The sequence below is a fragment of the Coccidioides posadasii genome, chromosome 3, assembly GCF_018416015.2.
Source record: "Coccidioides posadasii str. Silveira chromosome 3, complete sequence".
NCBI classification, from domain to species: Eukaryota; Fungi; Ascomycota; class Eurotiomycetes; order Onygenales; family Onygenaceae; genus Coccidioides; species Coccidioides posadasii.
The window spans coordinates 6444709-6462458 of record NC_089409.1 but is presented as its reverse complement, the minus strand read 5'-3'; the positions used below and the strand labels follow the sequence as shown (position 1 = coordinate 6462458).

Here is a 17750-nt window from a genome sequence, read left to right as displayed (position 1 = left end):
GCATCAGACCTACTTAGCTCTTTTGTACCCCAAATCCTGGGAAAACTCACATAATCTACATTAGGTTCTCCTAACACCTTCCTTCATTTAGAACCAACATTTGTAGCCGCTATTTAGTTGCTCTCACTTAGAATAATCCTTAGTACAGCTTGCCTTCTCTCTTTTATCTCACCCTATTTCAGACCATCTGATTGCATTGTTTCATTGTCAATTTCCCTATGTTTCATGTGCATATATGGGGCGACTAGGAACAAACAATCTCATAGCTGAGTGCTGCTGCAATATCATTATGCTTTGTATGTAGACAATTTCGGAGCTGGAATATAAGCAGTATGTGGTCAGCCCTCTTGAGTACACAAATAAAAGATAGGTGAGTAGTGAGAAACTGAAAGGAAGAAATCAAAGTGCGGAATATTGCCTTAAATTACCAGCAGCTAAAGCAATATACAAGGATGCTCAATCACAGTATCTAGACAACACCCTCTGTGAAAAATCCCCAAGCCTCTTCAGTGTTCTTATATGATTGGAGAATCTTTGGTAAATAGGTTGAAGCCCATTCCTTCCATTGGAAAGTCGTAAAGATCGCTTTGCGTTCTTCCCAGTACTCGGGAAGCCAGCCACTCTGCTCCCAATCAATAATGCCAACAACATGTGGCTGCGGAGTCAACTTCACAATGATGTTGCTTCGATGAAGGTCACCATGTGTGAACTTGATAGCAGCATCATCAGGTAGTTGATCGCGAATCCAGTCAAAATTGACAGAGTAGGGATCCGGCATTGGGCGTCTGCATAAGAAGGAAAACCAATCGTGAAATTCTTTAACAGAAGAAAAAGGCCCTGATTCAGCCTGATATTGTACATTTATTGCCCTGTCAAAGAAGTTTGATTGATTAATGTTCCCTAATAGATGTGTCAGCTATAGTCACTTCTCAGCTATAATGATCAGCTAGAGCATACCAATAAAGCGGTCTTTTGGACATTGCTCAAGCTGACGAAGATTGTCAAAACTTATCTTAAGCTGTTGACAAATGGCGTTGCGTTGATTATCATTCATAGTATCCCACATCTTCTCTAGCGTTTGGCCTTCAAGTGCCTCCATATAGATATATACATGGCTCTTCTCGGTTCTCCAGCCATAAATCTCGGGTACCGGAACAAAGCCTCTCAAGAAGTGATTGATGGCATAAAGGCATTGACCTTCTGCAATGCTAACTGCACCTCCCCACTTAACGAACAGTCCGAGAGATTCGAAGACAGCCGGCAGTGGTTTGTAGAAGTCCAGATCTGCTGAAAACCCTCTTCGTTTATCCACAGATTTTCCTTGTAGATGCTGAGCTCGGGCTTGGGCTTGAACTTCTGCTGGTGACGGGAGACGATCAAACCGCCGGAAAAAAGACGAGTCTTTGAAATCCGCGTTGGCCTCATTGGGGAGCATAGCAGGAGTTATCCTGACCGGGCCTTATATTTTTCAGTAATAGTTTCATTGTCGAGTTTTGGTTTAGAACTCACCGGAAAGGGGTGGAACGGCGCCGGGTGCGCGCATGATTACTCAAGGGGAAGAATTTCTGAGGGAAGAAATGGTTAGCAGCCTTAGTGATCAGTTAACTATATGGTTGTGACTTGGAAGGGTGATTGCACGATAGAATAACCTATGCAAAGCATAATGGGAGGATCGCGACAAGCCTACGGAGTACTTACTTGTCTTGTCGTCAGTGATGTTGACTTCTTAGCGCGCGGATAATCAACGGGCTGAGATGCATCTTGTTAGGTAAGGTAGTTGTCATGCTAGCCTTCAACCATCCACTTCGCTGGCCGATATGGTCTACTCTATGGCATTTTATCTCTGTGTTTTCAAGGAGTATCGTTCGCCCATTCCAATTTCGGCTCAATGGGTTGGCCGTGCCAGGATTTGAGGATGTTGAGCAGTGCAACAAGCATAGAAAAGGAGATACAGCAAGTAAGATACAACACCAAACAATAGTGTCTTTCGCTAAACTTTTATTGTCTAGCACGCCAAGTCAACTCCACCGAAAGATTCACAAACTCACATTGAAGAAAATAGAGCAGTTGCATGGAATGGAAGCTCGGAACTGGTAGCCTATGACCCTCTTGTCAAAGAAGTTGTGGATCATGGCTCAACTTCCATCATTACACGGATCAAACCTGGGGTTGTTCTCAAATCGCCTCGCTATTCGTGGTGGCATTCCCCCAGCGCAGAATCCCATGATTCGGTCAGGCATATCAAGCATAGTTTCAATGTTGAAGAGCAAATCCTTGGGATCTTAGGGGACCACCCTAGAATAATACAGTATGGATCTTCTCAAAATTTTATTTTCTGTTCAGCATTAATGTATGCTCAGGTTCCTTGGCCCCTCTGAAAGCCCCCGAGGCTTACTCTTTGTTGAGGCCAATGCTGACAATTTGCAAACATACCTTGGCCACCGCAGTGGCGTGATTGATACAGTCTTGCGTCTTCAATGGTGCTCCCAAGCTGCAGAAGCTATACAATACATTCACCAGAAAGGCGTCATCCACTCTGATCTACGCCCCGAAAACTATTTGCTGCATAGGAATTCCGGTGGTATTCTCAATCTCTTCCTTAGTGATTTTGGAGGCTCAACTAGCGGTGTCATAGATGGTGGACATCTCCCAGATTCGGGTTTTTTTGACCCACGGAAACCTTGGGTGTCAATCAAAGCGACAGATATATTCAGCCTTGGATCAGTGCTTTACACGATTATGACTGGTCACTGGCCATACAAGTGTGCAGGGCCGTTCGGATCATTGAAGGAGAAATTGAGCTACGGAGAGAGAGTGGATGAACTCTTCTCCTTGGGTATGTTTCCCCCAGTTGAAAGCCTAACTGGCGGAGATATTATACAAGGTTGCTGGATGGAACAGTACGAAGAAGTAGACACAATTATTCGTGATCAGGGCATCATATTCGAAGAAATTTCATTACAGGCTGAGAGGCATGAGAGTGTTGAGTCCTAATCTATTTGAAATAATACAGCAGAAAATGAAACCGTCTGTCATCCATTCATAATTTCCGAAGTTCTGAAAACTTGTGAGGCGTGCCTTTGTTGCCAAAAATATAACTTTAGTTGACTAACATAGCTGAATGCAGACTGTGGCAGTTCTTACCTAAGGATTGATGCAACCGTGTCTCCCACATTTTCCTTTCACTCTATTCAAACCCAAAGTGCTTTCCTTGCGGCCGGGACAGGAAGGAGTGCCAATGTCAGGGCAAGGAGTAAATTTGACATCTTCTGTGATTCTATCGCCACATTCATAGATTTTTGTGGAAACATCAACGGTACACATGCTGAGAAGATTGTAAGTAACAGTAATCCAAAATAATTAGAGGCAGAATGTTACATGGAAGTGATGAAGCCGAGGGAAGGATGTTTGAAAGAATCTTATGTGAGGCTTATAAGGTCTGATAAGGCTTGTACTGAGTGAGTGAGTTGTGGTTGTTGAGACATTCCTTTGCCATCTTTATATAGATTCGTAGTCTGAGGCTAACAGATTTGATTTTGGATTCTCATAAACAGGGAACAGCACATTGCCTGTGCTGCCTAGAGCTGCATGGTTTGTGTAATGTTGACTTTGAATTGTGATTTGATCAGCATCCCAGTCGCTGCATACAATCTCGAGCATTTTAAAACAAAAGGAAGCTAGCTACATTATACTTGTACAAATCCGAAAGGGAGATATGTTTATACAAGTTGTAGGAAGCTCCGTTCGACTGGGAATGTTTAGGTTTAACAATACTAAGTTCTAAGACTTGTATTTCCTTATCCACATAAGGGAAGCTATACTTCTTCTGATATGGGGATAAGAGCAAGTATATATATGGAGAAGCTCACTCAACAAAGTGCTGCTCGTCGTGAGCTCAATGTAACTCATAATGGAAAACTTGTGTTTCAACTTGCGGCTTCGACAATCGCGTCAGTCTTCTCGGGTGCGAGTCATGTTTTGGATGATTTTAATTGCAAACAGAGACCTTTCAAAAATCAGCTTGTTACATCGAAATCCAACCCTTCTATGTCAGGCAATAATAGGCGCAATAGTCTTTATGGGGACCATTATTTCTATCTTTCTAGCTGCCTTTCATCCAGTCTGGAAACAAGGTAGAGCATATATTTAGTTAACAACTGGATAATGCTGATTGCTATGGAAGATCCTTCAAGGCCAATTCTCACTTTTGAAGCCGGGGTGCTCCTAGTTCTACCGACAATACATGAGGTCCGCACACTCACCCAGCACCATACTGAGTGAGCTAACTGTTTTATTAGTATCTCACTCTCAGAAATCATCTTTCCCAGCTACTTAATGGCCATTGCACTCCTTGTTTGCAAGCTCTTGGCACTATTTTCGTAGGTTATACTCCTCATGGATATAATAATTAGTCACTGACGATTCCAGCTTTTTTGGCGATGGCATTTCGCCGGGATCGCGACATCTTATATACTCAGTGGTTGTTGCTCTCACTGCTGTCGAGAATATTTTCCTTTTTATACAGTATCTTAGGCTCTGGATAATTTGTGCAGTGAAAGAGAACAGCCCAAGAATTCATTCCCTAGAAAGACATTTTTTCTATCTGAAAATGTTTGTGTGTCGCCCAACAACCGTAATCTCGCGGCATCGGCGAGCACTTTGGGTGGCAACCACAGCTGCGGGGCTTTTGTCGCTCATTTCAATGGTTATTGTAGTCTTGGGATATATGATACAGCCACTATGGACGCAATTTGCAATGGTAATGCTCTTTGACCGTATACTAACTGCTGCTGACGGGGCTTTAGCTTCAAATTGCAGCTTTGAGCTCCATGAGGATGGTCTTACCATACATGTTCTCGAAACCTCCAATGAATCCGGCAGCAGGCACCACGGAAAAACCATACGAACAACAGCTTTAAGTCTCGAATATTTTGAAGGGATGAAGGCGCTTCACTCTTGATTCGGCGTGGATGTTGGTGAATTCAGGATTGCATGGAGCTAGTCCTAATTCGCAGCAAAGTGAATTAATAATTTGCTGCCTGACAACTTATGCTTGCCTTTTAAGCCGCCCAGCTGGAGATGAAGCCTAAGTATTGCTTGCTCCGGGGCTCAGACCCCATGTTGGTTTCAACAATGGTGGTCAGCCTGTAGTTTGTCCACATAAGCGCCTGACGTCAGCTCTCGGGTTATTATTAGAAGATAGTAGGTTTCCGGACAGCCAAAGGAAGTGATCTAGTAATGGAATCACTCTGTGCATTGAGGGTTTCGGAGAGGTTTCCCAGGACTGCTGACTAAATAAGGGAAGTGACTTACTTAAATAGTAGGCAACATCATGTCGATGCGCCGCCATCAAGGACTTTTAAACTACATTACGGGTACATTTGTTTCTCCGACAGCTTGTGGCACAACTCCTATCTACATAATACCTAACACATACCATGTCTGACTCTCCAGCACTGGGAGTTTCATCTCCCCCACCTGCACCACCACTTCCTCCTGCGCGTCCCCAGAGTGATATATCCAAAGACTCTGGCTTCATTCTGAAAGTGAGAAGTGCTCCGCCAGACTGGTTCTACCAGGCCCTCAACCCGCCCCCTCTCATCGACCACCATGCCGCGCCCACAGGACCGTATTTCTTTTACGGGACGCTCCAAGATCCCTGCATGCTCACTGAGATTCTTGGTCTGGATGCAAACTGAATCTCAGACCGGGATATATAACTGGTTACTCTGCCAAACTCTGGGGGCAGTATCCTGCATTGATTGATGGTCCACCCGGAAACATCATTGAGGGTATGGTCTTTGATGTCCAGACTGTCAAGCAGGGCGCGAGATTAGCCGAGTACGAGACACAAGCTTATAGTGTGAAGCCTTGCTTTATCAAATATACTGATGGAAAGGAACCCGCGACCGCATATGGAAATGTGTTTTTGTTTGTTGGAGATGAGAGGGAGTTAAGTGAGGGTGAGTTTGACCTTAAGCTTTGGTTGCAGAGCATGGGAAGAGAGTAGGAAAGTCCTGAAGAGGAGGGGAGTCTTATCAATCCTATTTTATTTATTCTACACTGAGATATTCTATCCATCAGTATAGTGTGGCCATTGTTCTCTTTTCTTTCTTGTTTTGGCTGCTGCTATTATGAATTCAGGGCGCGAGGGTCTGAACCAGGTGAACATTGACACTTCTTCTTGAGTTGACTAAGATTGTTTGAATGACTTGAGAACACCTCTGTTTTGCTCAGGACATCACCACAAAACATAGTTGGGATACTTGCAATGATATGCCATTTCTTGAAACTCGCGATGCTAAGCTCAGCAGTTAAGCAAGTGATTGCCTGGAGATCATGGATGTAGCAAGAATCTGACAACCCTTTTGCCTAACTTCATACACTGATCAAACACACATCTCCTCCCTCTCCTCCCTTACTGACCTCTCTCTAACACCTCACCTCGCCTCTTCCACACCATCCTATCATCAACATCAAAGACTGATGAGGCTACCACCCTTTTGCTTCTGGATGTACAAACTACAAACAGCAGATCTGCATGTATTACCTGCTGATCAAGCTTCTGAGACATGCAAAAGGGGATTGGGGCAGTATGTCTATGTTCTCACAGATAGTAATTTAGCTGGAACTTGACAATAATTAAGTAATTATTTACGTTTTTCTTATCTTGTAGCATGAAAATTAACTGAATTATTGTTTCAGTAATATCTATAATGTTTTTGTGTACTCTGTACTATATTGAAGTTCTTTTAAATTCAGAAAGTTATTTTTCTGAACTAGTAAGGTAGTTCACCACTAAACGAGCCACACCACTAAACAAGCCAAATTTCGCCAAATGCTCCATGCAATGAATTTATTAAATATCTCAACAACCAGATCTTTATTATTAAATAGCTATTAAATATTAAATGAATGTATCTTTTAAAGCATAGAAATTAGTATAGTTAGGAAAATAAACAGGTGGACAGCCTAATATTACAGCCAGAGCAAGAGATTTGGGGGGTAGATAGAAAAGAATTCAAAGAAATATCAACAGTAGATTTCTCAGCTAGAGAGTTTAATGCCTTGCTAGAGATACTTGTAGAGCTCTTACTTCCTCTTTTAGAAGATTATATAGACTTTTCACAATAAGACTCTTTAGTAGGGGAGTTCTTCTGATGGTGCTTTAAAGCCAGTGCTTGAAGCCCTGACTGCTAGTATTTATTAGTATGTTCAACTGTCTATTTTTTCTTCTCTGCTAGTTATAAAGTCTTCTTCTTTTTATAAGTAACACATTGTGTCTCTCTTTATCTAGCATATTTGATTTTTTCAGTCTCTCATTGCTTTCAGATCTTTTTATAGATATTCTTTCATTCAATTTATTTTTTTTCAATATCTCTAGTAGTCTGCTTCTTTTGAAGCTTCTGTTGAAGTTTTGTCTCTTGTGTTTGAGTAATTTTATTAGCTTTTTCAGTTTCTATTTCATCCAGGTGCTTGTATGCCTTAAGAACTTTTATTGAAGATCAGAACTGTGCTTGACTAGAATTATTTCTATTAAGTAGATCTAGAGACTTGTTTTACTTGTGATGTTGCTTCTCCATTACTAGAGTTAATCTTAGCTGCTGATTCTCATGTTCCAGCAGTTTATTATAAAGAGCAAACTACTTACTGGCTTGAATAACCTGTCTAATACTTTATGAATTTAGGCTGTGCCAGAGACATATACTCTTGATCTCTTGTTGGAGCTGGTGTATATTATTAGAAATAGAAGATTTAACTGGCAGTGTAGAGGCTTGAGCAGTTTCAAATCAGTATAGTTAATATTGAGAATCCAGAGAATTAATTCCAGTCTTTGCAAAGCTAGCAAGTATATTTTTAACTATTAAAGTCTTCTTCCAAGCTATATTGAATAATCTCCAGAAATTTCTTTTTGTCATTCAAATATAGCTTATTTCTTGACATAGTAGTGCTTCCAGCTTATTAGAATATGCCTTGCTCAGTGGCCCAAAGATTCCAATATCAAGAGATTGCAAATAGTGAATTGAATGTGGTGGAAGAATTATAAGAAGAATCTTTTCATGGTTAGCATATTCAATAAATTTCATATTTATATAAGAAAAATGCTCATCTAGTAGAAGCAGATGTCTTTCTCAACCAGCTTATTTCTTAGTATGTTAATTGAAAACCCATTTTAATTACTTCAGTTCATATTCATTATTGCTCTAATCATTTGTTGAAGCTGCAAAGTAGACCCATTCACTTTTATTATAATTATCTAGCTATGTATTCTGGAGATCTTGTGATTTGCTCTGGTAAATAAGAGCTGAAGATAGTGTAATTTCTTCAGCAGAGACTGAGTGGAGTAATAAGAGAAATTCTCAACTATTATTCTGGGTGGCAGCATTCTTTCCAGCTTGTAGAGCTTTAATAAAGACTAATCACTTTGAGACATGGCAGAAGCCTAGAAGAAATTCTTTTTTATTAAAGTTGTAAATATTTGAGGGCTCAAGATTATATTGATTGATTTTCTGCTCCAACTACTCTATAAGTAGTAGTTAAATAGTTAGCCAGCATCAACAACTGCAATTGCAAGTAATTAAATAAATCATCAAATTACAAGTATATAGAAGTGCTTAAAGTACTGATAGTTATCTGCTATCTGTCTATTTTGATTAATTGCTTTGAGATAAATGTATTTGATCTTGTTATTATGCTGCTTGCAAAATTAATTAACTCAGTTGATTCCAACATTCTTTTCTGTTATCTCTTGTACAATATTTTGTAGGATCTGAGGTGTAATGGCAAGACTGCAGCTAGAGAGCTTATTTATATAATTCAGAAGCTCTGTCTTCTGTATATCAGAAAGCTTTTTCTTATATTGGGAGGCTACTTTATTCTGAGCAAGTTGCAAGTCTTTATGCCATCAGCACAAAGTCTCTTAGTTAACTAAGTACTTTCTTACAGTTGCAGCATAATTTGAAGTCTCTTGCAATTCAAGATCTTCAATTGCAAGCCTAATTAAGGCATTGTTGACCATGTTGTCACATATTGAATGTTGAATATTGAAGGAATTTTGGTGGTGAAAGATTTGGCTTATTAAGTGGTGTAGCTTGCTTAGTGGTGAACTATCTTAAACAAGCCAAATTTTCCACCACCAAATTCCTCCAATATTCAACATTTAATATGCAACAACATGGTCAACAACACCTTAATTAGACTTGCAATTGAAGATCTTGAATTGCAAGAAACTCTAAATTACACTGCAACTGCAAGAAAGTACTCAGTTAATCAAGAGATTCTGCACTAACAGTATAAAGACTTGCAACTTGCTTAAGATAAAGCAGTCTTCTGATATAAGAAAAAGCTCTTTAATATACAGAAGACAGAGCTTCTGAATTATATAAACAAGCTTTTTAGCTGTAATCTTGCTATTACATTTCAGATTCTACAAAATATTATACAAGAGATGACAGAAGAGAATGTTGAAATTAACTAAGTTAATTAGTTTCACAAGCAGTATAATAACAAGATCAAATATATTTATCTCAAAGCAATTAATTAAAACAGAGAGGTAGCAGATAACTATTAGTACTTTAAACACTTTTATATACTTGTAATTTGATGATTTATTTGTTTAATTACAATTGCAGTTATTGATACTGGCTAATTATTTGATACTTATAAAGTAGTTGGAGCAGAAAATCAATTAATATAATCTTGAGCTCTTAAACATCTACAACTTTAATAAAAAAGAATTTCTTCTAGGCTTCTGTCATGTCTTAAAGTAATTAGTCTTTATTGAAGCTCTACAAGCTGGAAAGAATGCTGCTATTTAAAATAATAGTCAGAAATTTCTCTTATTGCTCTGCTCAGTCTCTGCTAAAGAAATTACACTATCTTCAGCTCTTATTTATCAGAACAAATTGTGAGATCTCCAGAATATATAACTGGATGATTATGATGGAAGCAAATAAGTCTACTTTGCAACTTTAACAAATGATTGAAGTAATAATAAATATGAACTAGAGTAATTGAAACAGATTTTCAATCAGCATACTAAGAAACAAGCTAATTAAGAAAGACATCTGCTTCTACTATATTAGGCTGGTATTCAGGACTGGGACAGGATCCCATTTCCCATTGAAGCTGGTCCTGGTCCCAAATTTAGAAACAGCTGAGATCCCAAACATGAAATCTCAGTCCCATGTCCCATCCCACTCAAGAGCTTGAGGTCCCATTCCCATCACTATCCTATAAATTATTTCCCAGTCCCATCCTCAAATAGAAAATTATGTCCCATGTCTCATTCCAGCAGAGAAGGTAGGCTCCCATTTCCCATCCTGACTGGGTCCATAGTGGAACTGGAATGGAACTGGGTTTCCCAGCCCCATTGTGTCAAGAGTCAAACTGGTCAAATTTTGTGTAGACTGTTACCAAATTTTGTTACTTTTTTGATGAAGGCAGAACTCTTAGAAAAATCAATTTCATTGTTAAAGAAAAAAACAAAGTATTAAAACTAAGTAATGGTTAAAGCCAGCAAACAATCAGAAACTGCCTAAATAGCAAGTTCATTATTCTTGTTATTGTTATCATTCTCATTATTGTTGTTATTCTTGTCATTGTTATCATTCTCTTTCTCTTCTTCTTCTTCTTCTCCTTCTCCTCCTCCTTCTCCTGCTCCTCCAGAACTGGCTTTGTGAACCAGACAGGGGCTCTAATACCTGCTATTTGACAGGCAGAGACCCTGTTGGTGCTGGAGGGAGGCAGAGAGGTGGTGGTGGGCAGTGCCAGGAGTAGTTGGTGGGGTGGAGGCAGAATGCAGATGGCAGGTGGTGGCAGCAGGGGTGGGGGCAGCAGGGGTGGGGTGATCAGACACATCAATTGGGCTGAAATAGTTCAATCTGATCATAACACTGATGCCAAGAATGAGCTTCATGTTGTTGGTGTTGACTGTAATATGCTTACAGTGTGCCATTACTATAACAGAGCCTATATTACTTAGTATAGTTATTAGTGCCATTGCCAATAGTGACTTACACTCAAACAGAGTGCATAAGATTGCTTCAGCATTCTTCTGAAGTAACTCAATAATAGTACATTGCCAGTGATATTCATGTTCTTGGTGACAGGACAAAGTAATTTCCTGAATCAATTACTGGAACAGGGCCACCAGAAGAATTAGCTTTGTAGAGCTTTGAAAGTGGTGGATTTCTTTAATAATATCTATTTCACCAATTAGCATCAAGATCATTATCAAAAATTGTTACTTTTTGACATATGAGTGCTGGACTTTCAATTATGAACCAGAGGGCAGAGGTGAGTGCTCTTCTGGTCAAAGTTAGCCAGATCAATATCTTTATTAGCTTTACACCAATTGCTCTTCTTCAGGACCCATTCTTTCAATGCAGTCTTGTGCTGCTTCTCTCTGGCTGTGTAAAATAAATGTGCATGGAGAAAACTAACATCTTGTCAGTAAATAATGTGCACCAGAGCAGAATTCTGCAAGTACTCATCTCTTAATATAATCTATTGTTGCAGTGCAATTTGTTGTACAGAGGGATGTTGAAGAGCAGTAAATAAAAAGAAGAATCTGAGAGAGAAGAGAAAATCATCAATATTAGCTCTGAAGAGAAAGAAGAAGAAGAGGAAGAAAAAGAGAAGAAAAGAGAAACTGATCTTATGTTATTATTCTGCAGCAGTATAGCAACAACACATTAAGCTTGCCTATAGCAACATGTCTGTAGAATGTAAACAATATGTATAGTAACCATTCTATACAAGTACTTGATCAATACACTCCATATTCCCATTATTCTGTAGCTAGTATAGCAACAATGTGTTGAGCTTGTCTATAGCAACATGCCTGTAAAATGCAAATAATGTATATAGTAATCATTCTATACAAGTAGTTAATACACTCTATAATCTTATCACACAGTGCCTCCAATTTAACTCATCACATACAATTGTGAAGATGGGGCCAAAGTAATATTTAATAAGAGAGAAGACCCATGCAGTACAGAAGCACTGCCAGGCCTTGAAAGATTATCAAAAAGATATATTCAAGACAGAAGAGGCAGATTACAAGGCACACCATAATGTGCTGAAGAAAATTCAAGCTAAATATAAGTAATATGCACCTTCAGTAGTTTGTATTGAATCATATTGACATTTATTACAGGCAGAATAGCAGTGAGAAGAATCACAAGACAATTAAGAATAAAGCTATTGAACAGCTGATGGTCAAGTGATTTGCTAAGAGCAAGTCAAAGAAGTATCATAAGCACCAGCTTATGATCTCTTAGCAAAAAAAGAGAAAGAAGAAGAAGAAGCATTATTAAGAAGAGATTATAGAGACTGAGAATAAATCTCAGCAGAACAAGAAGATAGAATTCAAAAGTAATAAAATTTGATAACAGTTCTAATATATTTAGGCCAAAACAAGCCAGATGCAGCATTCTATTACTGTATATAAGCAGACCTGGTTCCATTAAATAATAGCCAAGCTTGAGATCAAGATTATGACCCATGATCATAATTATCTTGCTGCAGTTGATGTATTAAGAGAAGGGGTTGAGAAGGAGATAAGAGAATTTCTAAGCTAATTACAGAGTTCAATGGAAGACAACAACAGTCCATCTGCTCCAGAGAAGATAAAGAAAGATAATTTCAAGATTGTGGTGTTCTCTAATGAGAACAATAAGAAGAATAATAAAATGGATGATAATTGAATTATTGATATCTAAAGAAGAAAGTTAGGTTTTTAGTTCTTTTTTTATATTAATTTGAGAATGGGGTGCCATTAAATTGACAAAATATTTTATTTTTCTGAAGAAAAATGTTCCATTTTGTAGATGATGATTTTGTAGTTGATTACTGTGCAGAGTAGAATGAGCCTAACTAGCTGAATTGTCAAATTTTGCTTAGACTGTTACCAAATTTTGTTACTTTTTTGACTAAGACAGAACTCAGAGAAAAATCAATTTAATTGTGAAAAAAAAAAATTTAATTAATGGCTGAAGCTAGCAAACAAGCAAAATCTATAAAGATTTCTTCAGAATTGATTATAGTTCAACATGAAAAAAAACAATTTGTATTGTGGAAGAAGCAGCATCACAAGTTATTTGTTACTTAGTGGTTGACTACTGAAGCTGCTTAGTTAATTAAGAATAAGAAGCATGGTGATTCTAACTGAAAGATAAAGCAACCTCATTCTGATTTTTGGCCAAAATTTGATCAGATAGCAGAGCATTCTAAGAGCACTCCAGAGATAATTTACAAGCATTACTAAATCTTTCTCAGTCATTCAAGCTTTTCTCAAAACAGTACAAGTGATCTGAAGAAGCATTTAACCAGCAAAGACTGTACAAAAACTGATGACAGACAGAGTAACACTCTGATTAACATGATGGTAGATCATGAATTCTAATTTTTCAAATATAATAGATTTTAGTAACAGTTCTGGTATCTTAGCAACAGTTTTCAAAGTATTCTTAAACAGATTCAGATCTGTCTGTTTCTAAATATAATTAAGACAATTTTCTCCAGCAGCTTGTGTAAATATTAATATTCTTGAATCTCTTATTTTATGCTATCAAGAATCCAGCATTTCACACATTAATAACCATACTCAACTCTGCAATGGCATTACAGATATCTACACAAGAAATATTATATCAGATTATGAACAATATATACAATCAGCTATTTCAAAATCTTCTCTTTAACCATGACCCAACAATCAAGGTATTTCTGGAAGTAAATAATTAGACAAGTCCCAATAACCTTGTTTTTATGGTAATTAATGATTATTATATTACAAGGAATTGGGAGTACCATAAGTATTTACTGAGTTTTGAAAGTTTAGAGAGTGCTTATACTGACAAGAATATAACAGAAATTCTCCAATAATTATTAGCAGTATGAAGACTTGAGAGCAATCTTCTTATAATTACAAGTGACAATACATTAAACAATAATACCATGCAAGCACATCTTATATATCAGTTAAGACCAGCATTGCAGCAGTTGAACAAGATAACTAATTAAGATGCAGACAGTAGAACAATACTCTGTCTTACTTATGTGATTCAACTTGTAGTTCAAGAGCTGGTTTGCAATCTCAAGATTCAGCCAGACAATAATACTCTATCCACTATCTTTGATAAGAGCTTAATTACTGATAACCTAGCATCAACAAATATATTTGCAAATACTCTTAGAAAGATAACAAAATTTGGTAACAGTCTTGATATACTTAAGTTGATTTACTAATCTTTACTTAATAATAAATTCATCTTGTTGCCAATGCAATCAACATCTTTCCTTAACTTGCTGCACATTTTCAAGAATATTAATAAGAGAATCAGTGCAAGATGATTCAAGATATTTGCACAAAATAAAATTCCATTTATAAGATGTGTGTTCATGTCTTGTTGCTTTGACAAGCTATGGACTTATGGATTCAGAACTCATCACCAAAATACCAAAGACTTTGCTAATTGAATCATGACTGAAGGCAGATAGAGTATATAATTAAACTGTTGCAGCTATTCAGTTGATTTATCAAGATACTGTTCAAAACAACAGGTCCAACAATTCATCTAGTATAGATAATCTACAATCATCTTTTCCAGCATTTAGAAAGAGAGAAGGACAAGACCCAATAGTTAATAATAAGAGAGAACATTGAAGAAGCTATCAAAGCTGCCAGCTTGAAATTCCAGAAATACTATAGTAATACTGAGTATTCAAAGAATGAGCTGCTAGCTGTAGCTGCTGCTCTTTATTCATCACACTGCATGAGAGCATATAATTCAGAAAATTAGATTAGTGATGAGCATGAAACATACCAACAACATATTTAAAGGTTTTACAAAAAGCATTATAAGAAATATTGACAGTCAAGAGAAGTAATACTTGATGTGAATGATGTATATTTATTATAAGTATTATTCTGATTTTCTCTTTGCTAACTTCTCTAGAATATTGAGCAAATAATTTTTGAGAGACTTCATTAAAGACAAGCAAATTTCCAAAATGAAATGCAGTGATATTTAAATAATAAGAATTTGACATCATCTCAAGCTCTAATTCTGGAATAGTGGAGAATGCTAGAGCCTGATTTTTTAACTATTGCTCAGATGACAAGAGACATTCTGGCTGTATCTTTAACAGAGATTGGGGTAGAACAGATTTTCAATGTTGCTTAAAATATATATTATTATCAACAATTATAGCTTCATGCATCTATAATCAAGAAGATCATGCTACTTAAACATGGAGACAAGATGCATATGCTAAATAAAGTACTTATATTGCATGAGAAGTTGATTAAGAAAGTCATTCAAGATAATCAAGATGATCAAGATACTTCAGAGATTGTACAGAAAGAGATTGCAAGTCTGCTAAATTCACTACTTAATTCAGACAAGAAACAGAAAATGCATCAATATTATTAATAGATAGACTTAAGTAGCTAAAGTCTAATAGCTTGCAATATGATCTATTTATGCAAAGAGCATTACCAAATTTTGTTACTTTTTCAAAGTTGAATAAATTGATAAAATTATGTTAGAACTGTTACCAAATTTTGTTATCTTTTGACAACACAAATGAGATCAGGATTTCCAGTCCTATTCTACACTTTACTGGTCCTGTTCTATATACAATATTGAAATTTCAGTTCTATTCTATTTTGTCATGGCCAGGTCCTGGGCCTCTTCTATTAGCTAGATTTTGATCCCAGTCCCAATCCCATCCTGATTCCAGCTTCTATAGAACTGTCCCAATATGCTGTTAAACAACCCAGTCCCATTCCATTGAGCTGAGCTTCAACCCAATCCTGTTCTTGGGACAGAAATTGGGACAGGAATCTGGGACTGGGATGGGAAATCCCAGAACTAGATACCACTCTAGTCTTCCCAGCATCTCTGGCTGGTGCTCTCTGAACTAACTTAATTATCTTGGTGCTACCAGATCTTCTCTGTACTATCTCTACTCTACTGCTTTGGATAGCACAGACAGCACATACTTGAATACCTTCTTTATTAAAGAAAGTTTCTTTGAATAAGTCTCACTCTGAAATACCATTCATATAATATTATTTAAGCATATACATTGGCAGACCAATGTCTTCTTCTAGTTTGATATAATCTGGTCTTTGTAATAATATGTCAGCTGAATTATGCTTTCTAAAGTGGTAGAGAATCTCAAAGTCATATGCTCTGAGAATCTCTATCCATCTTATATATTGTTGTTGTGCCATCTTATTTGTGAACTTTATAAATGAACAAAGATTTGCATGATTTATAATAATCTCTACAGAGTACTTTATTTCTTTTAAGTACTGCTGTTAATGAATAAATACTTGAACAATGACCAATATCTTCTTATCTGGCATGTCATAGGCTTGTTGAGTCTGATCAAACTTGAACAACCAGTAGATAACTAGATACTCTCTGTTATTAAACAGCTGTAGCAATATTATGTCTGTAGTATGTTCTGAAGCATTCATTTCCAGCTGTATTTTATATTCTGGATTATAGTGATGGATGACAGATTCTCTGAAGAAGACTGCTTTTAACACATGAAATGCTTCTCTGACAGCAGATATCAGAAGAAATGATTTCTTCTTTTACTTATTTTTACTGTCTTTCAAGAGATCTATTAATAGTACTATAATAACTAAGTACTTTCATATGAATCTTCAATAAAAGTTTGCAAAACTCAGAAATACCTGAATATTATAAAAACTTTATGACAAGAGCCACTTTATAATTATCTGTATCTGCTTTGAATCCATCTTAATACCTTTGTTATCAATAATATATTCAAGATATGAGATTATTTGTCTTTTGAAAGTGCACTTAGCAAGCTTTATAAACAACTGGTATTTTCTTAGACACTCTATAACTAATCTAACATGTTTCTCATGCTCTTTCTCTGAGGCAGAGAAGATAAGAATATTATCTAGATAAACTACACAGCATACATCAACCAGGCCTGCCAGCACTTTATTGATATAGAACTGAAAAATTGCTAGTGCATTTGATAATCTGAAAGACATGACAAGATACTCAAAACTCTCAAACTTTGTATAAAACATGGTCTTTTATTTATCTGCTTTTTTAATTCTAATCTAGTGGTAGGCATTATATAAATCTATCTTGAAAAAGTAGTGTGCTTCTGCCAACTGGCTTAACATCTTATCTATTAACAGCAAGAGATAATGGTTCTTTACTGTGATTACATTAAGATTATAATAATTAATACAGAGTCTGAGTTCTTTATTAGTCTTGAGTACAAACAATACTGAAGCTTCTGTCAGACTTTATAACAGATGTATTTAACTCTTGCATAACCTGTTCTTCATATACTCTTGTAGAATCTCTGTCTGCTTGAATAATAGTCTATAGATTAGTATGTATGGGGGCTTGCAGCTGTTTTTAGAAATAATTAAATAACTGATCTTTATTAATTTTGGTAACTCTGTTCCTTTATCTTCTGAGAAAATATCTTTATAGTCTCTTAATTACTCAGGCACTTCTGTCAGAACTTGATTATTATCTAATATAAAAATAATATAAAAGAGTTCATTTCTGATATATACTGCTTGAAGAAATCTATCTGTATTCAGAAGTTTCATTATTTTCTCTAAGAATTAATAATATCATGTCTTGTTCTTCTAGTCTATATCCAGGTTGAAATCTTCTAATCATGACATATCTAGAATTATATTTATATTGACCATGTTGATCATCACAAAC

The 17750-nt window shown here is 36.7% G+C and overlaps 4 protein-coding genes across 4 annotated transcripts; 2 read left to right on the top strand and 2 right to left on the bottom strand.

Annotated features, from left to right (window-relative positions):
- Positions 1-469: 469 nt before the first annotated feature.
- D8B26_007016 (uncharacterized protein) lies at positions 470-1543 on the bottom strand (the record flags this gene model as incomplete). The annotated part of the gene is made up of 3 exons (XM_003066910.2): positions 470-900; positions 958-1458; positions 1510-1543. The coding sequence occupies 3 exons, from the start codon at positions 1541-1543 to the stop codon at positions 470-472; spliced, it is 966 nt and encodes a 321-aa protein (XP_003066956.1).
- Positions 1544-1915: 372 nt separating this feature from the next.
- Positions 1916-2994, top strand: D8B26_007015 (uncharacterized protein; the record flags this gene model as incomplete). The annotated part of the gene is made up of 3 exons (XM_066125376.1): positions 1916-1957; positions 2010-2308; positions 2361-2994. The coding sequence occupies 3 exons, from the start codon at positions 1916-1918 to the stop codon at positions 2992-2994; spliced, it is 975 nt and encodes a 324-aa protein (XP_065981458.1).
- Positions 2995-4599: 1605 nt separating this feature from the next.
- D8B26_007014 (uncharacterized protein) lies at positions 4600-4902 on the bottom strand (the record flags this gene model as incomplete). Its single annotated transcript, XM_066125375.1, has 1 exon — positions 4600-4902. The coding sequence occupies one exon, from the start codon at positions 4900-4902 to the stop codon at positions 4600-4602; it is 303 nt and encodes a 100-aa protein (XP_065981457.1).
- A 536-nt stretch (positions 4903-5438) lies between these two features.
- D8B26_007013 (uncharacterized protein) lies at positions 5439-6010 on the top strand (the record flags this gene model as incomplete). Its single annotated transcript, XM_066125374.1, has 2 exons — positions 5439-5629; positions 5707-6010. The coding sequence occupies 2 exons, from the start codon at positions 5439-5441 to the stop codon at positions 6008-6010; spliced, it is 495 nt and encodes a 164-aa protein (XP_065981456.1).
- Between the last annotated feature and the right edge of the window lie 11740 nt (positions 6011-17750).